Below are 16,146 nucleotides of genomic sequence, written 5' to 3' on the forward strand. Positions count from 1 at the left end.
CGGGGCAGTCCGTTAAGATCGAGAACGTGGTCTTCTCTTGTTCCTTCTCACGGAGCTAAATGAGGGTAGACATGATGAGGGAAACTTCGGGGATTTCGTTTTCGGAGCATGACTATCCATTTCACTCGGGGAAGTATCAAATAATTTTGCTCTTATTTGCTGGCACGTTATGATAGCCGGAGCGGAACTTCTACCCTTTTCATGGTCTATCTTAGACAAGAGCGGGGCTCACAACTGGTACAGATTAGAGGAATGACATGGTATTATAGAGCCTACTTTACAAAGTGCTGGTACCGTTCAACAATTCCTTCACGAGTGCATCATGATCGTACTTTTCAGTTGCAGACTTCGCCGAGGATGAAGCCCCTGCATTCAGTCTCTCACTTTTGAGTGCGTTTGAGATCATAAAGGCGATATCTAAAGATTGTTCCAAATTCAATCTAGGATCACAATGAGTCCTGTACCGCATCTTCAAATGAGAATCTTCCAAACCCATTGCTCCTCCAGTGCATTCTGTAACACTTTCACCGTATTCGTCCACCTCTCCTGTCAACTCCAAGTGTATACCGCCAAGATGACTATTGTTCTGGGCGTGAATGGCCAATTGCTCAGTCAATTCTGTCAAGACATCACCGAAAGCTCTTGTTTTCAAAGAAGGATCCGAAGGCGAGGAGATCGTGTTGCCGTGCATTGGGTCGCAACACCAAATTACAGACTTACTCCATGGTGAACTTTGAATAGCTTTGATCAATGCAGGAAGATGGGTTTGAGACTTTCCACGTCCGAATCTTGCTATGAGAGTCACCTTTCCTAGGTCGGCTCCCCGACTTGGATCAACGATAGATAGAAGCGAGATGAGTTCATCAGGTTTCATACTTGGACCCACTTTAATTCCGATTGGATTCGCAATTCCTCTCACGAATTCAGCATGTGCCTCGTTCACAGCTCGTGTTCGATCTCCTAACCAAACAAAGTGAGCGGAAAGATCGTAGAAGGGAGGTGATGCTGCTTCAGGAGTGGACGCAGCGGACTCCTGCTTCTTTGCATTAACCGTTTGCCGAGTCATTGCTTCCTCAAACTCCAAAGTCAAGCATTCATGTGCGATAAAGTAGTCCACAGTTTCCAATTTGGATACGGTATCATTTTGTGATTCAGCACCAATGACACGCATGAAATCCAATGCATCGGTCAAACTGGAGACGATATGCGAAAATTGTTTTGCCAAAGACTCTGATCGAACATGAGACGTAGTCCATGATAGTGGTGCATGCAAATCAGCCAGTCCACTACCCAAAGATGCACGAATGTGGTTCAATGTTGTACAGCTGTAAAAGTATGCTGTCAGAAGCCTTTGTGGATCGGGTATCCGCTGATCGGCTGCAAATCCATTGATGTTATCACCTCTAAATGTCAATACTTCCTTCTTTTCTGTAGTGATGCTTCCATCTGGCTTTGAAGAAGGCACATCGACCACTTCTGTAGCCTTACTTCTTGGCTTTGCATATTGTCCTGCAATTCTTCCAACACGCACGACCGGTATTCTTGCTCCCCAAATGATGATCAACGACATCAAGAGTAGCAATTTGACCTTTCCTTCAATCTTGTCAGGTGTACAATCGGCGAACAGCTCTGCACAATCTCCACCTTGAAGTAAGAATGACTTGCCTTGAGCCACAGATGCTAGTTGTGCACGTAAAGATCGAATCTCATGCGAAGTAACCAATCCGGGCAAAGAACGAAGTTGTTGGGTAGCATCTTCCAATGCTTTTCGTGAAGGATATTCTATCGGTTGTGAGATCGGATACTTCCTCCAAGATGATGGAGTCCAAGCAGGTCTTTGACCAGCATCACTTGAGGAAGCCATTTGAATGCTATCTGATGATGGCTTGTAACACTGAACAATTCTTCTAGCTTTTTTTTCTCTAGTGAGTCTTATTTCATCCTCACACCCCGCCACCGCCGGACTTTCTTGCGATTCACCGAAACGACCCCCCGCGCCGCCCTTCAGACTTAGATAAGCAGCAACGCGCCGCTTCTGACGGTCAATATCGGGCGCCCAGCTTGGTGTGAGCTAAGCCGTTGTTTCATAAGCCTATCATTGGTTATGATACTGTAGTGCTTCTGTAGGCGCGCGCTCTGGGCTGAGAATGGTGTATTTTGCGGCTACCTTGAATCTTCTCCCTTCTTGTCTACCATAAACAGTCCAACTCGGTTTACCATAGCAATCATGGTTTCTTCAGTTCTTGCCAGTCGTGCAATCCCAATGGCAGCCCGCTCAATGCGTGGTGTTCGTTATGCTCACGTCGAAAACACATTCGAGACAGCTGGTAGGTATTTGCCAAGAAGAAGCAAATACATTTGAACAAATTGCTGATTCATACTCTTTCTCACATCCAAACAGTTCCTTTCAAAACCGGCACAAAACACAAGACACGTCTCATGGTCGGTGTCTTCTCATTCTGCGCTTTGGGTTACAGTTTGCCATTCATCGCTACCCGCTTCCAAATTAAGAAGTGAGTATATGAGCACTCTCTTTTGTCATGTTCATGCGTACTAACGTCATCTCTTCTCTTCATTAGGTCAGGATAAATGCGACATATTTCGTATGGTTTCGACTTAAGGCATCTACCATATCAACAAATGCATATAAATTTCGATTACATCTCTTGTGGCGTGAGAGAATGAGAGGATATCTCGTGATATTATGATTCTGGAAGAACTCCCCTCCAGTCCTTGAAAAGACCGCCACTCCGAACTTTCGATAATACACCCACCAACTCACAGCCAGAATCATGAAACAGTATGAGGATTGAAGATGAAAATGATGTGATTATAAAAGACATGAATGAAGGTGCTTAAGAATCGCTTTTGATCAAGATTACTTTTTTAAGCTTTTAACCCAATCCAACAAATCTACCTTTCGCCCTTCTATCTTCTTGAAATATGCGTTGTTACTCAATTCCTTCGGACTTGGTCTTGCACTTAGGTCTTTTCGTAGACATAGATCGATAAAGTCACAGAATTCATTGGAAAAGCGTCCATCTCCTCGTGGTAGCGCTAGAGGTGGCTCATTGACAATCCTTTGCAAAAGATCAAACATACTAAACCCTCCTCCGTTTGATTCGGCTGATCGATCTCCTTTCCTCTGTTTTGCAGCCAAACCACTACCAGGCTTATTGGGAGATAGCGTTCCTTGTAACTCTTCCGGCACTTCTTCATCTTCCTCTTCATCATTCTCTGCGAATGGGAATCTTCCAAGGGCCAATTCGATAATCGAGACACCCAAAGACCAAACGTCAGACTTGACACTATATTGATCTCCTTTGATTCGTTCTGGACTCATGTATGTACTCGTTCCGACAAACGTATCCGCGATTGAATTGATAAGCTCTCCCGAAACACCGAAATCGATAATCTTGATCCTTCCTTCTCCATTGACGAGAATATTGCTCGGCTTTACATCACGATGGATAATCTTGTGATTGGCATATAGGTAGGTAAGTCCACGAACGACAGCGATGATGACCTGTCCGCAGATGTCAGGCTTGATTGGTCCGTTCTTCTTGTATATCGAATCGAGCGATCCAACGTCCATGTATTCCATACACATACAGATATGTGGCTCAGCCAGAAAGGCACCATAGAAGCTGACAATGTGTGGACTGTTACATTCGTGCAGAATCTGAAGCTCTCGCAGGATTTGTTTTCGTACCTCTGTTTTTGCATCGATCAAGACAACTTTTTTGGCCATGATGGTATCACTCTTTGTATGCAAAACTTTTGTAACCGTTCCTCCATTTCCACTTCCAAGTTCGCTCAAGAACTTAAGATCTTCATTCTTCAGCACGAGCTTATATCCTAATCCGAAATTTGCCAACTTCTCACTCAATCGATCATGATAATCCGCCCCACTTTCCGTATCAACAGACGTGCTTGCCAGTTTGGATGAAGTACTCTGTGCTGTTTGTATTCCATTACTACTTCCGCTTTTGCTCCCCTGTGTTCCTGCAGTCAATCCTGATTTTGAAGTTGCAGCCGTTGATTTCTCATCAGCTGTTGAGGCAGTGTTTGGTGCAGGAGTGGATAATGTTGTGCTGGGCAGATGAAGGTCCTTGAAATTGCGCTTCTTACGTACGCTTGACATTGTGAGATATGATCAAAGGAGCAAAGTTAGCTCCTTTGTGGTAGTTGATCGACAGTAAAGGAGGCTGAAAATCGTAAGTTGTCGTACGGAAGGTACAATGGAGTAATTTTGCAATGACCAACAAGAGTCCAATTTACTGTGGTGTATTGAGCAAGATCTTGTGTTTCAACAGAGTCTTGAAATTTGATGAAAGGAGGAAGCTAAAGATGAAAGTTGAATTGTTGGCCGTATTACTCTGTATTTGGCTGAAGAGATGAACAGAAAGAGCTGATAAAATTGAACGCCAACGAAATTGATGTCTCTCGTCAAGACATCAAACAATACTTTAATTTCCTGGGACAAGGCAATGCAATACTGGTGCAGTGCGCATGCACGGATACCGATTGTATTTCTTGCTTAGGAGCGGTAACGCGCTATTTCTTAAGGCTTTGTATTCATACCACTCCGTTCCACGTACGCTGTGTGTGTATATGCATTCTAGAAGAAAGGAGAGAGAGAGAGAAGAACACGAAGCCACTTTACACTTCTTCTTCTTCATCCTCTCGCCAGTGCTTCAAAAGATCATCAATCATGCCTTCAAAAAGGGCATCAACAAAGAAGCCAGATTCACATAGCGTTGATCTTAGCGCAACTCAATCAGCTGACGATCTTAAAGCGGCAACGCAAAATGGATCATCAACTTTGGACGGTGGAAATGAGAAGGGACATACAGAATTACACGCCGCCGATATAAAGGCAATCGTTCTGCTGGTCATTTTGTATTTCTTACAAGGTATTCCCGTCGGCTTGGCTTTCGGAACAATGCCATTCTTATTAAAAGCAAGATTGTCATATAGTGATATAGGAATATTCTCCCTTGCAACATATCCTTACTCGCTCAAGTTGCTATGGAGTCCAATCGTTGACAGTTGCTTCGTGAACTCCTGGCGAGTTCCTTTTTTGAACATCAATTTGAGCTTGGGAAGACGTAAATCTTGGATCGTTCCTATTCAATTGATCGTCGGTGCAATGTTGTATGCTTTATCCGAACATGCAGATGCGCTACTTTTGGTCGAGATGCCTAACGTATATCTCATCACTGCACTCTTCTTCACCCTTGTCCTATTTGCCGCCACTCAAGATATTGCCGTTGACGGCTGGGCTTTGACATTGCTATCAGACGAAAATTTGAGCTATGCAAGTACGGCTCAAACAGTAGGTCTCAATACCGGATACTTCCTAAGTTTTACCGTTTTCTTGGCCTTCAACAGCGTGGAGTTCTGCAACAAATATATGCGTACTATACCTTTGGAGTATCCAATTCTCTCTCTAGGTGCATATCTCAAGCTGTCAGCCTTATGCTTCTTGTTCGTCACAACCTGGTTGTTATTCTTCAAGAAAGAAGATGCGGAACGCTCTGGCAAGGCCGATATGGATCTGAGAAGCGTTTACGACACGATGATGCGAATCTGCAAGCTAAAGCATGTGCAAACGTTTATCATCATTCACTTGGTCGCCAAGATTGGTTTCCAGGCAAACGATGCAGTAACCGGTCTTAAATTGGTGGAAAAAGGTTTCGGAAAAGAGGACTTAGCATTGACGGTTTTGATCGATTTCCCTTTTCAAATCATTTTGGGCTATTTGGCCGCCAGATGGTCGAAAGGTGACAATGCTTTGCGTCCTTGGTTGGTGGGTTATGTGGCAAGGTTGGGCTTTGCTATTACCAGTATGGCGATCGTGGCCGGCTTTCCCAGTACAACCGCTAGTGATGGCAGTAAGGTAGCCATTCCGTTGAGCTACTTCTTACTGATCGCCGTTACGACAGTCACTTCAAGTTTTGCATCAACGGTTCAATTTGTCGGTATTTCCGCCTACCATACACAAATTGCAGATCCGTTGATCGGTGGTACGTATATGACCTTATTGAATACCGTCAGTAATTTGGGTGGAACATGGCCTCGTCCTCTGGTCTTGAAATCGGTCGACTTGTTCACCAATTCAAGATGCTCGGTCACTTTGGGAGATAAGATGGTTGAAATCTTACCAAAATTAGTCAACAATAGTGGAGAATGTACGAGCGATTTAGGTAAATCAGCTTGTAAAGCTGCAGGCGGACATTGTATCATCGAACGCGATGGGTACTTTATCACATCTGGAATATGTGTCGTTTTAGGCGCAATCGTCATGGTAGGCTTCATTTTGCCTAAAGCAAGACAGCTACAAAAGCTACCCGCAGCTGCATGGCGGGTAAGCACGGATAAACGAAGTGCATAGAATCTTCTTTCTTCATGGGTGGACAACAAACAATTCTGCGAACAATGTTTATTTGTACTATAAGCATTTCTTTCATCATCATCATGCGAAAACAATACATGACTTCGTCGTAAAAGCGAGTGGATATATTAATTTTGGATATATGAGACAAAAATATGAGAATGTGTTTCAGGATAGACAAGGAGATGATGCTCCACCTGCCTGGATGGCAGCACAAGTCTGTGGAATTTATGATAGAGGGTATTAGAGCGTGTAATGAGAGTAATAATATTGTCAATGATTGTATTCACCATGCAATTCGGGCTTTTTCCGATCTTGCACCAATCGAATACTTTTTCCTTCCCGTGCAAGCTCTTCACGCAGTAAAGATTCTGCCGGATCAAATGCGTCTTCCAGAGATCGATCTGCTCCCGCATCTAGCTCAGGCGACATGATCGGTCCATCACCACCGCTCGAAGTAGGGTGTGAGCCAGAGCCATTTGAAGGAATTTCACGTATGCCTGCAAGACTGTTTGTGCGTGTATGGGTACCATGCCTAGGCCTACGCAGAGCACTTCGGAACGCATTTGCCAATCTCCATACTTCGGTTGCCGTTAATGCTTCTTGATGTCTATGCTCAACGCTGGCATCACTGACCCGCCGATGGGCACGCCTTAAAGGACTTTCACCGATATCATGACTAAACAATTGTTGATCGTTCGAGGTGTTGCCAAAGAGAGGCGTATTACTACCTGCACCACTATCTTTGTCTGTGACGACACGATCCCCATGCTGATCATCATGTCTCCTTGTTGCACGGATGCAGAAATAGATACCGATAAGCATTCCCAACAAACTCAAAAATCCAAAGACCACGATGAGAGCAATGGCATAAGCTGGTATCCCATGACTTTCTCCCAGCTCGTTCAATTGTCCATTTGCAACTGCTGTTGCTGATGCTGTAAAAGTCGCACCATCAGGAAATGTCGTGGTGGCAACGGTTTGCAATGATTGTGTGCCTGTAGCATTGATTGCGCTTAAACTTGAAACGAGTGCAGAAGTTAAACTTGCAGCGAAACTTGAAGCAAGTGGTAAATCACTCGAAGGTACAGGTGTTGGCGATGGATAATTGCTACTGCTTGCATTCAATGTGCTAGTAGGTGCATGTGATGCTGATAGACTACTGGCCGATGCAGCAGAAGCTGAGGATGAAGCGGCGGCAGCAGCTGATGAAGATGAGCGCAAAGCTGATATTGAAGCTGGCAAAGCGGTTTCTGAGAGGGTAGGATTGTATCCCGTGTTATCAGTGGTACTGTCAATAAAAACCGTGCTCGTAACTCACGAATGGCATGAAAAGTTGGCTGGCGGGTCAGCGGTCCATCTAATCCTTTATTTGCATAAGTCACGATGAAGTAGTATGGCCAAGGGATATGAGTACCGTTGTAACTGTCTGCAGCGACTCTATTTTTCCACCATTCATCAATAGGTGAAAATGCGATTCTTCCTTGTTCGTTTGGTATATCTAGCCATTGTTGGACTTGAGCATCACTATCGGCATTGAAAAGGTAAATGTCGACTCTATCCCCTCTATTTGTGAATTCAGGAAAGTTGCGATTCCAGATGAACTACCCCAATGGTGATTATGTCAGTATCATACAGTCTGATCCCACTTCAGTTGCCATCATTCAACTCACCTTTCCCCATTGATCTTGCAAAACACGAGTGTCAGCAGTTGGATAACATGATAATTGGGCGTAATCCACAAAACAATCTTCTTGTGCTTGTGTTTGTCGCCTTTCCATCTTTTTGTTTATTTCGACTTTCATCTTGTGCCGAATAGCATGATAGTTTTAAAGCAGAGTAGGAAGAAAAGAAAGTGAAAATGTAAATTGATTACAATCATGTGTGTGCCTGATCAGAATTTTCGGGTTTGCATTGAAAACACTTCTACACACACGCGCGCGCTTGGTTTGATTGATTGATTGTGCTGTCTACCTCATTTGCCCATGATGCAAACATATATAACGGTCCGAAACAAAAGCAACCCTTGTTTGAATTATCGGAGTGTGTATTTTGGAATCATGCGCCGATGATCAAGCTCCGTGTTGAGTCGGCGTAAATGACAATGTGAGCCGGAAATTGGGTCAACGAATAGCTTTGATTGAGAAGCAGCATTGGGCTAGAGAACATAGCTTATTGGATAGACATACGCCTTGTACATTCTAGATTTGTGTAATTCAAATCTTCGATGACATGGGTGTAAGTCTTTCTAGTGCAATCGCTGAAAGCGAAATTGAATTCAATGAGTATAATACATAGGCATATCCATCAACAAGTGGACGGAGACAACTCTCTACAGCAACGCACGTGGCCATCTATTCTACATCCAAAGTAATATTGAGAATAGAAATATCCTCCAAAGGTTTATCAGTATTACGATTTGTAGGCGCATTTTCGATCGAATGAATCACATCAAATCCTCCTGATGCTCTACCAAAGATTGTATGTTTATCATCTAACCAAGGCGTTGGAACGGTTGTGATGAAAAATTGACTTCCGTTTGTGTTTGGACCTGCGTTTGCCATACTCAAAACGTATGGTCGATCATGACGTAATTGTCGACTGAATTCATCTTGAAATTCGTTTCCCCATAAAGATTCACCTCCCGTTCCATCCCCTAAAGGATCTCCGGTTTGTAACATAAACTTTTTGATGATCCGGTGAAAGATGATGTTATCATAATACCCTTTCTTGGCCAATCCGACAAAATTCTCAACAGTTTTGGGAGCATGTTCGGGAAACAGCCGTAAATGAATGTCGCCCATTGTTGTATGCAAAACTGCACTGGAAGCAACGTTTGACCGTTTCGAAATTCCTGTTTGTGCAGCGGCTGCAGCCAAACTTTGTTCTTCTCTTGTAGGTTTCTCGTTGAATATATCACGTTCTGCACCTGATTTCGATTTAGGATCATTATCTGGCTCTTCACGGGTGAACATGTAAAATCTTGACCGTTTAAATGCCGTACAGAATAATGTAGGATCGGGCATATCTGGCTGAGCGTTGGCTATGATTGGGTTTTCCGAGGCTACCAAAGCCAAACTTCTCTTTGTCTTCTTTCTCACTACACCTTGAAACAGACTCACATTGACAAATCGCATAGTCTCGTCTTTCCCTAAAATAGCTTCCACCTTGTCATTTATTATATTCCGAACCTTGATTCCTAACATGCTTCCATATACGATGTACGTTGAACTTTCATCAAACACCACATTCGCAGCGCAGCCTCCCATACTTGCTCTCACTCCGTCTCCTGAAGCGTCCGCAGAACTGGCATCTATATCACGCTCGCCCGCTAATCGACGGCCAAATTCCATTGAATCAAGCAAGACAATCTCAGCCTCATCACTCTTTTGCTCTTCCGTTTCTTTGATAGCCTGCTCTGCCTGCTTCTGCGATTCCTGTGCAGCTTGTATCGATTCATCATATTGCTTGATAAGCTTTCCTGTTCGAAAGTCAAAGATCCGTATCTGTCTGTCAATTGCGGACATTGTCACAAATTTCTCAAAATCTGGCGAGAACGTTAAGCTTGTTGGTGTACATTTCGCTTTCTTGAACGCAAAGAGATCGGTTTTGCTTTTGTAATCCCATATTCCTTTCCCCTTTGGCACTTCAAATGGCTCATTTGCTGACCAACATTCCACCATTCCACTCGTATCAGCAGAGACAATGCAATCATATGGCTCATTGTATGCGAGGATATGACAAGGTGCTCGATGGATATCCTCAATTGTCCGCAATACCTGCCCATCTCCACGACCATCATACATCCGTATCCGCGTTGAGCCTTCCTCTGAGATGGCCAAGATTGAATCGGCCCTGCCTCTCTTATGCACCCAACAACATGCTCTCGGAGTATGATTGAGCTTGATCATATTGATCAAATCGAAATTGACAACATCGTATATCTTTGCTGTTCCATCACTGCTAATACTAGCTGCTAAAGAACCATCTGCGCTACAGCAAAGACCTGTGACAGGAGCAAGATGAGCTCTATAATTCTTGACAAATTCGATTCCTTGCTCTTGCTTTTTCCAGAATTTCACATGTCCATCGGCTGATGCTGTAAGTAAAAAGTCTGTATGCGGCGTAAGAAGCACAAATGTAAGCACATCACGATGCATCAAAGATCGATAGTATCGCGTTGCACTTGGCAAAGCATCCAAGAATGAATGTGGTTGTTGAGTTGGCTTTGCTCCACCATCTTCGTTGACATCCTCTTTCCTTGCTCTCTTTAGCCGAACTTCATCTTCACTCCCATCAATACTGCCTTCCGTCCTCTTCTTACTACCCTCAGCCATCTTGGTTGTTGGTATGGAAAAGCGTACGTCACTAAAATTCAAGCTAAAGTCAAGAAGATTGTATCACAGGTCCGATTTCCGTTCTTTGCCTGTTGCATACAATTCCCAGGCACACGCATTAAAACGCGTTAGTACGCGTGGTTTTGTACGCGTAAACTAACACTTTTGCCTCCATTTGTCCGCTTCCTTTTGGAGTTATCTTGCAACTTCTATCATACACATCTATGCAATACAGAAGCAAGCATATATGCTCATTCAACTCTTCCGTTCTTGTCTTTCAAATGACGGAAATTGAAGGATGAAATCGTTGTTCATTAAAAACGGCCATAAACAGCAAAACTCACGATCCAATATGCCTTCAACGTCAAAATCTGCTCAGAGGAGGGTAGAGGTAATTGAAGTTCATGACAGTTCAGCCGAGCCAACAGTAGATTCAGATTATACATTGTCAGCTGATACTCCAAGCGATGATAGTGACGATATTTACGTTGATGCTCCAGATAGCGAGGATGAGGATGAGTACGATGCAGGCTCGGAAGAAATCACACTTTTACCAACTCGCCGAAGTCAAAGTCTCAGTCCTTCCAAATCAAGCACTTCTGGCCTATCTCGATCATCCCGCAGTGCAGCTAGCTCACAGGGAAGGACACCATACGAACGAATGATGGAGTGCATTTTGGACATCCTCGAAGCAGATGACGAGCTGCCGGAAACAGAAGGAAGCAATACCCAAAAAGAAATTCCACAAGGATCAAAGACCTTCTTTCACTACCTCAATTCTGACGTAGCTGTCTTACGACCAGACGTTCTGTTGAAGATCAACGCTCTTTTACGGCAATATGCGGTGCATATACCCAGCTCTGAAAGGAGATCGAACGATGCTTCAGGATCCTCCAATCCATCTAGTACGACCTCAGATTTCGAATTGCGGGTCGAGCCAGAGGTGATGTCAAGATTGCTAAAGATCTTGCATCGTAGTATTGCTGATCAAGAAAGCATTGACCCATTCGCATCTAGCAAGAAGCGTGCAGGATCAAACAAAGTATCGAAAGATCACAAGAAGAAGCGAGCTCGTCTGACATCATCATCACCTACAAAAGAAGCGCATACATCCGGCAATACGTATGACGACGATGAAGATGAACATGCTCATGATGATATTTCAAGCGTAGCTGGTAAGCTGTCCCAACTCGTATACGCAGGTACTGCGGCACATTGTGCTTTCACGATTCTTTCATCCAACATCGTCGACGATTCTTTACGATGTGAGGAGATCATGCTACCATATATGCATACACTGCGGCTCGTAATTCAGAGATGCTTTTTACCATTTGTACAAGCATGCGTCGGTACATCCTCCAGTTACAGTTCTCTAACACTCAATGAAATCGTACAGACTTTGGGCGCCAGCGGACGCAATCAAAAAAGAGGAAAAGCAACATCAAAAGATACAGCAACAATCGCTCGCATGGATGGAACGGAAAAGTGTAGAATTAATCTTGCACGAATGATGGAGACTCTGCAAAATACCTTATCCCAACTTCAAGCACTATCCAACATCACTTCAACCTGGAAAATTTCAGAACCTTGTCTCGCTATCGTGGCAGGCAGCATTTTGCCTATCTTTTCCGTACCTGAGCCAGAAGCGAATCCGTCTTTAGAAAGTTTGAAAATCGGCAAAGCAGCATGGGCATCGTTGAGAAAAGGCAACGAGAAATCTTTCCTTCCAATTGTTAGAGCTCCTGCTTTCAATGCGCTTTATGGTATCTTTCAACGTTGCGATCCTGGCCAGCATACATTCATCGTCAATAGCATACTTGATCATATCACCGGCATTCAGGAAATGAGCAAGAACACCCATCGACAATACGGCTTGGAAAACGGAAAGAGCATTCACTCAATAAGTGCACTCATGATTCGATTAGTACAATCATTCAATAAGCCCGTCCAGACAACGGAGAAATCTTTCGATCAACTACTCGAAATGAGTCAAGAGAGTGTCGCAAGCCGTGAAGAAAAGGCAGAAGAAAATGCCAAGGTTTACGACACTGAAACCATGCGGAAGCAATTGGATGGTCCTAGAAATTTGGCCAGACTGATAGCCGAAGGGCTTCTGCAACGTATCAAACAGAAGAAAGCTGTAAAGACGGGCGCAGGAGCGGAGGTTTGCTCGAGTACAATGCTAGAATGGCTATCGCACGACTTACTGGAAACAGTGTTCCTGCTCAAATGGCCAGGTGCTTCTCTCATCTTGAGTCAGATGTGTAGGCTGTTCATGGCGTGCTACGAGGAGAAACAAACTTCGCCTGAGCTTCGTGGGATTGCCATTGAATTTCTCGGTCAGGTTGCAGCCCATATGCAGGCTTCGCAGGCACGACTTAGAGAACTCAATTCAAATGCACAGTCGAATAGGAGCGCGATTGACAAGTTGAACATGTCGATTGACTCGCAAGATCATCAGCCTCTACTTGTGTTGGAAGAAGCATATTCTAAGCTCATTCTCAATTTGCGACAACAGAGTGATAGCAAGCGTAATCGCTCTGATGGACCAGCTCGTTTCCTAGAGGCACAGTGGGGAGTAGAGCTCGCATATCTGCATCGCAAAATTATTGAGCGCTTAGAAGTTTCACAAGCTGGCTTGAGCAATGAACATGAAGAGAATGGAGGTTTTGGCAGGATGGTGTCGGCATTGGATGATGCTTTTGAACGCTGCTCAGACATATCGAGCGATACAATCTCGCACAAGCACGGCAAGCAAAAGATGGAGCAAGACAAAGCAGAGTCTGTACAGCAATTATTCGAGTCTGTGGTACACACCTTCAATTACATGATTCCATGCGAATCTCTTGTAGATGTACTACTTGACGCTTCTGGAGGACCGGTAGCAAGTAATCGTGGTAAAGCTTTACGTGCTCTAGGCAATATCAGTCATGCAGACCAATACTTCTTGCAGAACGGTGAAGTACGCCTGGCGATTCAAAGATGCTTGCTAGATGAATCCGTCAATGTTCGTGACAATGCAGTGGGCTTGTTGGGCAAATTTGTTCTAAATAATCCGAATTACATTGAGCCGCTTTTGCCCAGCCTCAAAGCAAAGATTGAGGATACAGGTCTCTTGGTACGCAAGAGAGTTCTGCGTCTGATGGGCGATATCTATCACAAAACACAAAATGAAACCGTCAAATCTGCTTGTGCCATTGAGATCGTACGTTGCGTACACGATGAAGAGCAATCTATTCAGGATCTTGCTATATCCATCATCAGTGGACTCTGGTTCTCCTCTGTGGATCAATCGGAGGCCACGAAAGGCAGAAAGATTTCGACAGATGATGCGATGATGACAGAAGAAGCAGAGGAAGGCATGAATCAGGAAATGATTGTCAAGATTGCGTCACTCTCTTCAGTTGCGGACGGAAACACTGGCCGTGCACCGCCCCTTGAAGTTGCTATCCGTCGATTGCTCGATGATGGATCAACATCTCATCAAACGAAGACACAACTCTACAATATCGTAGATACCCTTTGCAACATGATTGGAAACACTTTGACACAACCATCAGAGCAAGAAGTGGCACGATATGGAAGAACACTGACTTTGCTAGTGCGGGTGCATCCCGAGTCCATCACCGTGTCGCATTCGAAACTGCTTCTGCCATGCATCAGGCCTTGTTCGACCGTGGCAGAATTGTCTCTTTTGGCATCATTGCTCAGCGTTTACACGACATCATTGCCAAAGTTGCCCAAAATTGCCTTGTCTTTTGCTCAGCAATTGCAAGATGCTTTACGACCTTTGATCAGTCAACCTTCGCCACATTTGCCAATCTTGTCGGAACTGATGCAATGCTATGGCGCTGTGATCAGCCATCATACTCATGATTACGCAATCTTGGTCAAAACACTACAACAGTGTCATAGACTATTGTGTGGTCTAGTAAGCAAAGCGAGAAGTCGAAAAGTCGTAGCTGTAGCCGATCGTAATGACGCAGTGATTATTCGGCTCACGGCTTTGTTGGTTGAATCTGTCGATTTCGACCGCGTACGCAACAGGGAAGTCAACATGGCCCCAAGCATAGATGTCGTGACTCGTCGATCAATCAAAGATGAGATCGTCACACTATTCTTGCGTTTATTCGAGAATTCAAGCTTCGTGCCGCATGCTTTGAACGGTATCCGATTCATGGCTAGAGGCTTCCCGGATTTGCTCACGAGGGAGAATGTACGAGAAAGGCTTTCACACATCCTTTCAGACGGCAATGTAAACGAGAAAGCAATTGTTGTTCGTGCATTGGCTGACGTTCTGGTAGTTGATGAGGGCAAGCACACCACCAAAGCCGTTCAAGCAGGATTCGGTGAATTGGTAGGCAATACAGAATCGTCAGCAAACCCGATCAGCTTTGAAATCGTTCAGACTTATCTTGACGTGATAGTACCCCTGGTCCATGAACCAGAGCTGCAAGCCTGCATATTGGAGATCATTCAGCATATCATCATGCGAGGGATGTGTCATCCTATGCAATGTCTACCATGCCTCGTATCGTTGGAAACTCAAATCGATGTACCGACAATCAGTCTGAAAGCGCAACAGCTACACAAAAATTTGGTCCAAAAGACAGGTTCAAATATCAGTTTTCGTTATGCTCAATGTGCAAAATCAGCATGGGAGATGCATGTTCGACAACGCAATGGAGATGCAGTTCTGGCTCGCGGCGCAATCTCTCACAGATCTGTCCTTCAGCCATGGTATGACATCATTTTAGATCATCAACCAAAGCAAGCCCGAATGGATATTTTGGCAGCATTCATCAAAGCGTTTGACGTGCAACCATCTACGAGCGAATGCTCTCAAAGTGAGGTCCAACGAGCTCGATTCATGGCTGAAGCAATCTCGGTCCTGGACTTCAAAATGATGGATGAGGTACAACTTATCCTCGACAACCTTCAAGAAATACTCAATCTGTCTGGCGAACAAGTACGCGTGTTTGCAATGGAAGAAATCGAAGTGGACGGAGAAGATGAAAGAGACGAAGACGAATTGGATGAAGAAGAAATTGATCGAGTGATTGCTTTCGGTCGAATGTCTATGATTCTGTCTTTTGCCTACCTCTTACGCTATCATCTTATGGAACAGTACGGCATCTCAGAATCACGCTCTCAAAACACATCTGCCACAGCCAAAGCTTCAACTAAAGTTGCAACTCGTAAATTTGCCCCAAGCACAATCTCCTGGCGTGATCTGCCCAGAGCCACACAACCAATGAGCCTTTCCTACAAAATGGCCAAACAAGAACTAACAAACTTTGATAACCTCTTTTCAGCATAATCTCCGGGATCCCTTACAATGACACTATCACATTATACCCCTTTTCTCTAAACACAATGTACCTATACACATACACACCAAGCTGAGCATAA

General features: G+C 44.3%; 7 protein-coding genes across 7 annotated transcripts; 3 read left to right on the top strand and 4 right to left on the bottom strand.

Annotated features, from left to right (window-relative positions):
• Positions 1-200: 200 nt before the first annotated feature.
• On the bottom strand, positions 201-1,949 carry FA14DRAFT_149522 (DAHP synthetase). Its single transcript, XM_025497400.1, has one exon. The coding sequence runs from the start codon at positions 1,862-1,864 to the stop codon at positions 278-280; it is 1,587 nt and encodes a 528-aa protein (XP_025353117.1). The 5' UTR covers positions 1,865-1,949; the 3' UTR covers positions 201-277.
• A 278-nt stretch (positions 1,950-2,227) lies between these two features.
• Positions 2,228-2,589, top strand: FA14DRAFT_181493 (uncharacterized protein; the record flags this gene model as incomplete). Its single annotated transcript, XM_025501103.1, has 3 exons — positions 2,228-2,327; positions 2,402-2,513; positions 2,580-2,589. 3 exons carry the CDS (start codon positions 2,228-2,230, stop codon positions 2,587-2,589), a joined length of 222 nt encoding a protein of 73 aa, XP_025353118.1.
• A 56-nt stretch (positions 2,590-2,645) lies between these two features.
• Positions 2,646-3,745, bottom strand: FA14DRAFT_162086 (kinase-like protein). Its single transcript, XM_025499421.1, has one exon. The coding sequence runs from the start codon at positions 3,593-3,595 to the stop codon at positions 2,879-2,881; it is 717 nt and encodes a 238-aa protein (XP_025353119.1). The 5' UTR covers positions 3,596-3,745; the 3' UTR covers positions 2,646-2,878.
• An 851-nt stretch (positions 3,746-4,596) lies between these two features.
• Positions 4,597-6,553, top strand: FA14DRAFT_78320 (uncharacterized protein). The gene has a single exon (XM_025502878.1). The coding sequence runs from the start codon at positions 4,715-4,717 to the stop codon at positions 6,395-6,397; it is 1,683 nt and encodes a 560-aa protein (XP_025353120.1). The 5' UTR covers positions 4,597-4,714; the 3' UTR covers positions 6,398-6,553.
• Position 6,554: 1 nt separating this feature from the next.
• FA14DRAFT_78319 (uncharacterized protein) lies at positions 6,555-8,262 on the bottom strand. The gene is made up of 3 exons (XM_025502877.1): positions 8,071-8,262; positions 7,719-8,001; positions 6,555-7,650 (listed from the first exon to the last, which is right to left on the bottom strand). The coding sequence occupies exons 1-3, from the start codon at positions 8,200-8,202 to the stop codon at positions 6,671-6,673; spliced, it is 1,395 nt and encodes a 464-aa protein (XP_025353121.1). The 5' UTR covers positions 8,203-8,262; the 3' UTR covers positions 6,555-6,670.
• A 489-nt stretch (positions 8,263-8,751) lies between these two features.
• On the bottom strand, positions 8,752-10,734 carry FA14DRAFT_149530 (uncharacterized protein; the record flags this gene model as incomplete). The annotated part of the gene is made up of 1 exon (XM_025497401.1): positions 8,752-10,734. The coding sequence occupies one exon, from the start codon at positions 10,732-10,734 to the stop codon at positions 8,752-8,754; it is 1,983 nt and encodes a 660-aa protein (XP_025353122.1).
• Positions 10,735-10,948: 214 nt separating this feature from the next.
• On the top strand, positions 10,949-16,142 carry FA14DRAFT_162087 (uncharacterized protein). The gene has a single exon (XM_025499422.1). The coding sequence runs from the start codon at positions 11,087-11,089 to the stop codon at positions 16,052-16,054; it is 4,968 nt and encodes a 1,655-aa protein (XP_025353123.1). The 5' UTR covers positions 10,949-11,086; the 3' UTR covers positions 16,055-16,142.
• Positions 16,143-16,146: the final 4 nt, after the last annotated feature.

Source organism: Meira miltonrushii (assembly GCF_003144205.1).
Source record: "Meira miltonrushii strain MCA 3882 unplaced genomic scaffold FA14scaffold_4, whole genome shotgun sequence".
Taxonomy (NCBI): domain Eukaryota; kingdom Fungi; phylum Basidiomycota; class Exobasidiomycetes; order Exobasidiales; family Brachybasidiaceae; genus Meira; species Meira miltonrushii.

What these genes read in the sequence shown, in the direction of transcription:
- FA14DRAFT_78319 (XM_025502877.1), bottom strand. Translation starts at nt 8,202, where the DNA reads ATGAAAGTCGAAATAAACAAAAAGATGGAAAGGCGACAAACACAAGCA. An exon ending in TGCAAGATCAATGGGGAAAG is followed by an intron (nt 8,002 to 8,070) that starts GTGAGTTGAATG and finishes CCATTGGGGTAG; the next exon opens with TTCATCTGGAATCGCAACTT. An exon ending in GCCAACTTTTCATGCCATTC is followed by an intron (nt 7,651 to 7,718) that starts GTGAGTTACGAG and finishes CTACCCTCTCAG; the next exon opens with AAACCGCTTTGCCAGCTTCA.
- FA14DRAFT_162086 (XM_025499421.1), bottom strand. Translation starts at nt 3,595, where the DNA reads ATGGACGTTGGATCGCTCGATTCGATATACAAGAAGAACGGACCAATC.
- FA14DRAFT_78320 (XM_025502878.1), top strand. Translation starts at nt 4,715, where the DNA reads ATGCCTTCAAAAAGGGCATCAACAAAGAAGCCAGATTCACATAGCGTT.
- FA14DRAFT_162087 (XM_025499422.1), top strand. Translation starts at nt 11,087, where the DNA reads ATGCCTTCAACGTCAAAATCTGCTCAGAGGAGGGTAGAGGTAATTGAA.
- FA14DRAFT_149522 (XM_025497400.1), bottom strand. Translation starts at nt 1,864, where the DNA reads ATGGCTTCCTCAAGTGATGCTGGTCAAAGACCTGCTTGGACTCCATCA.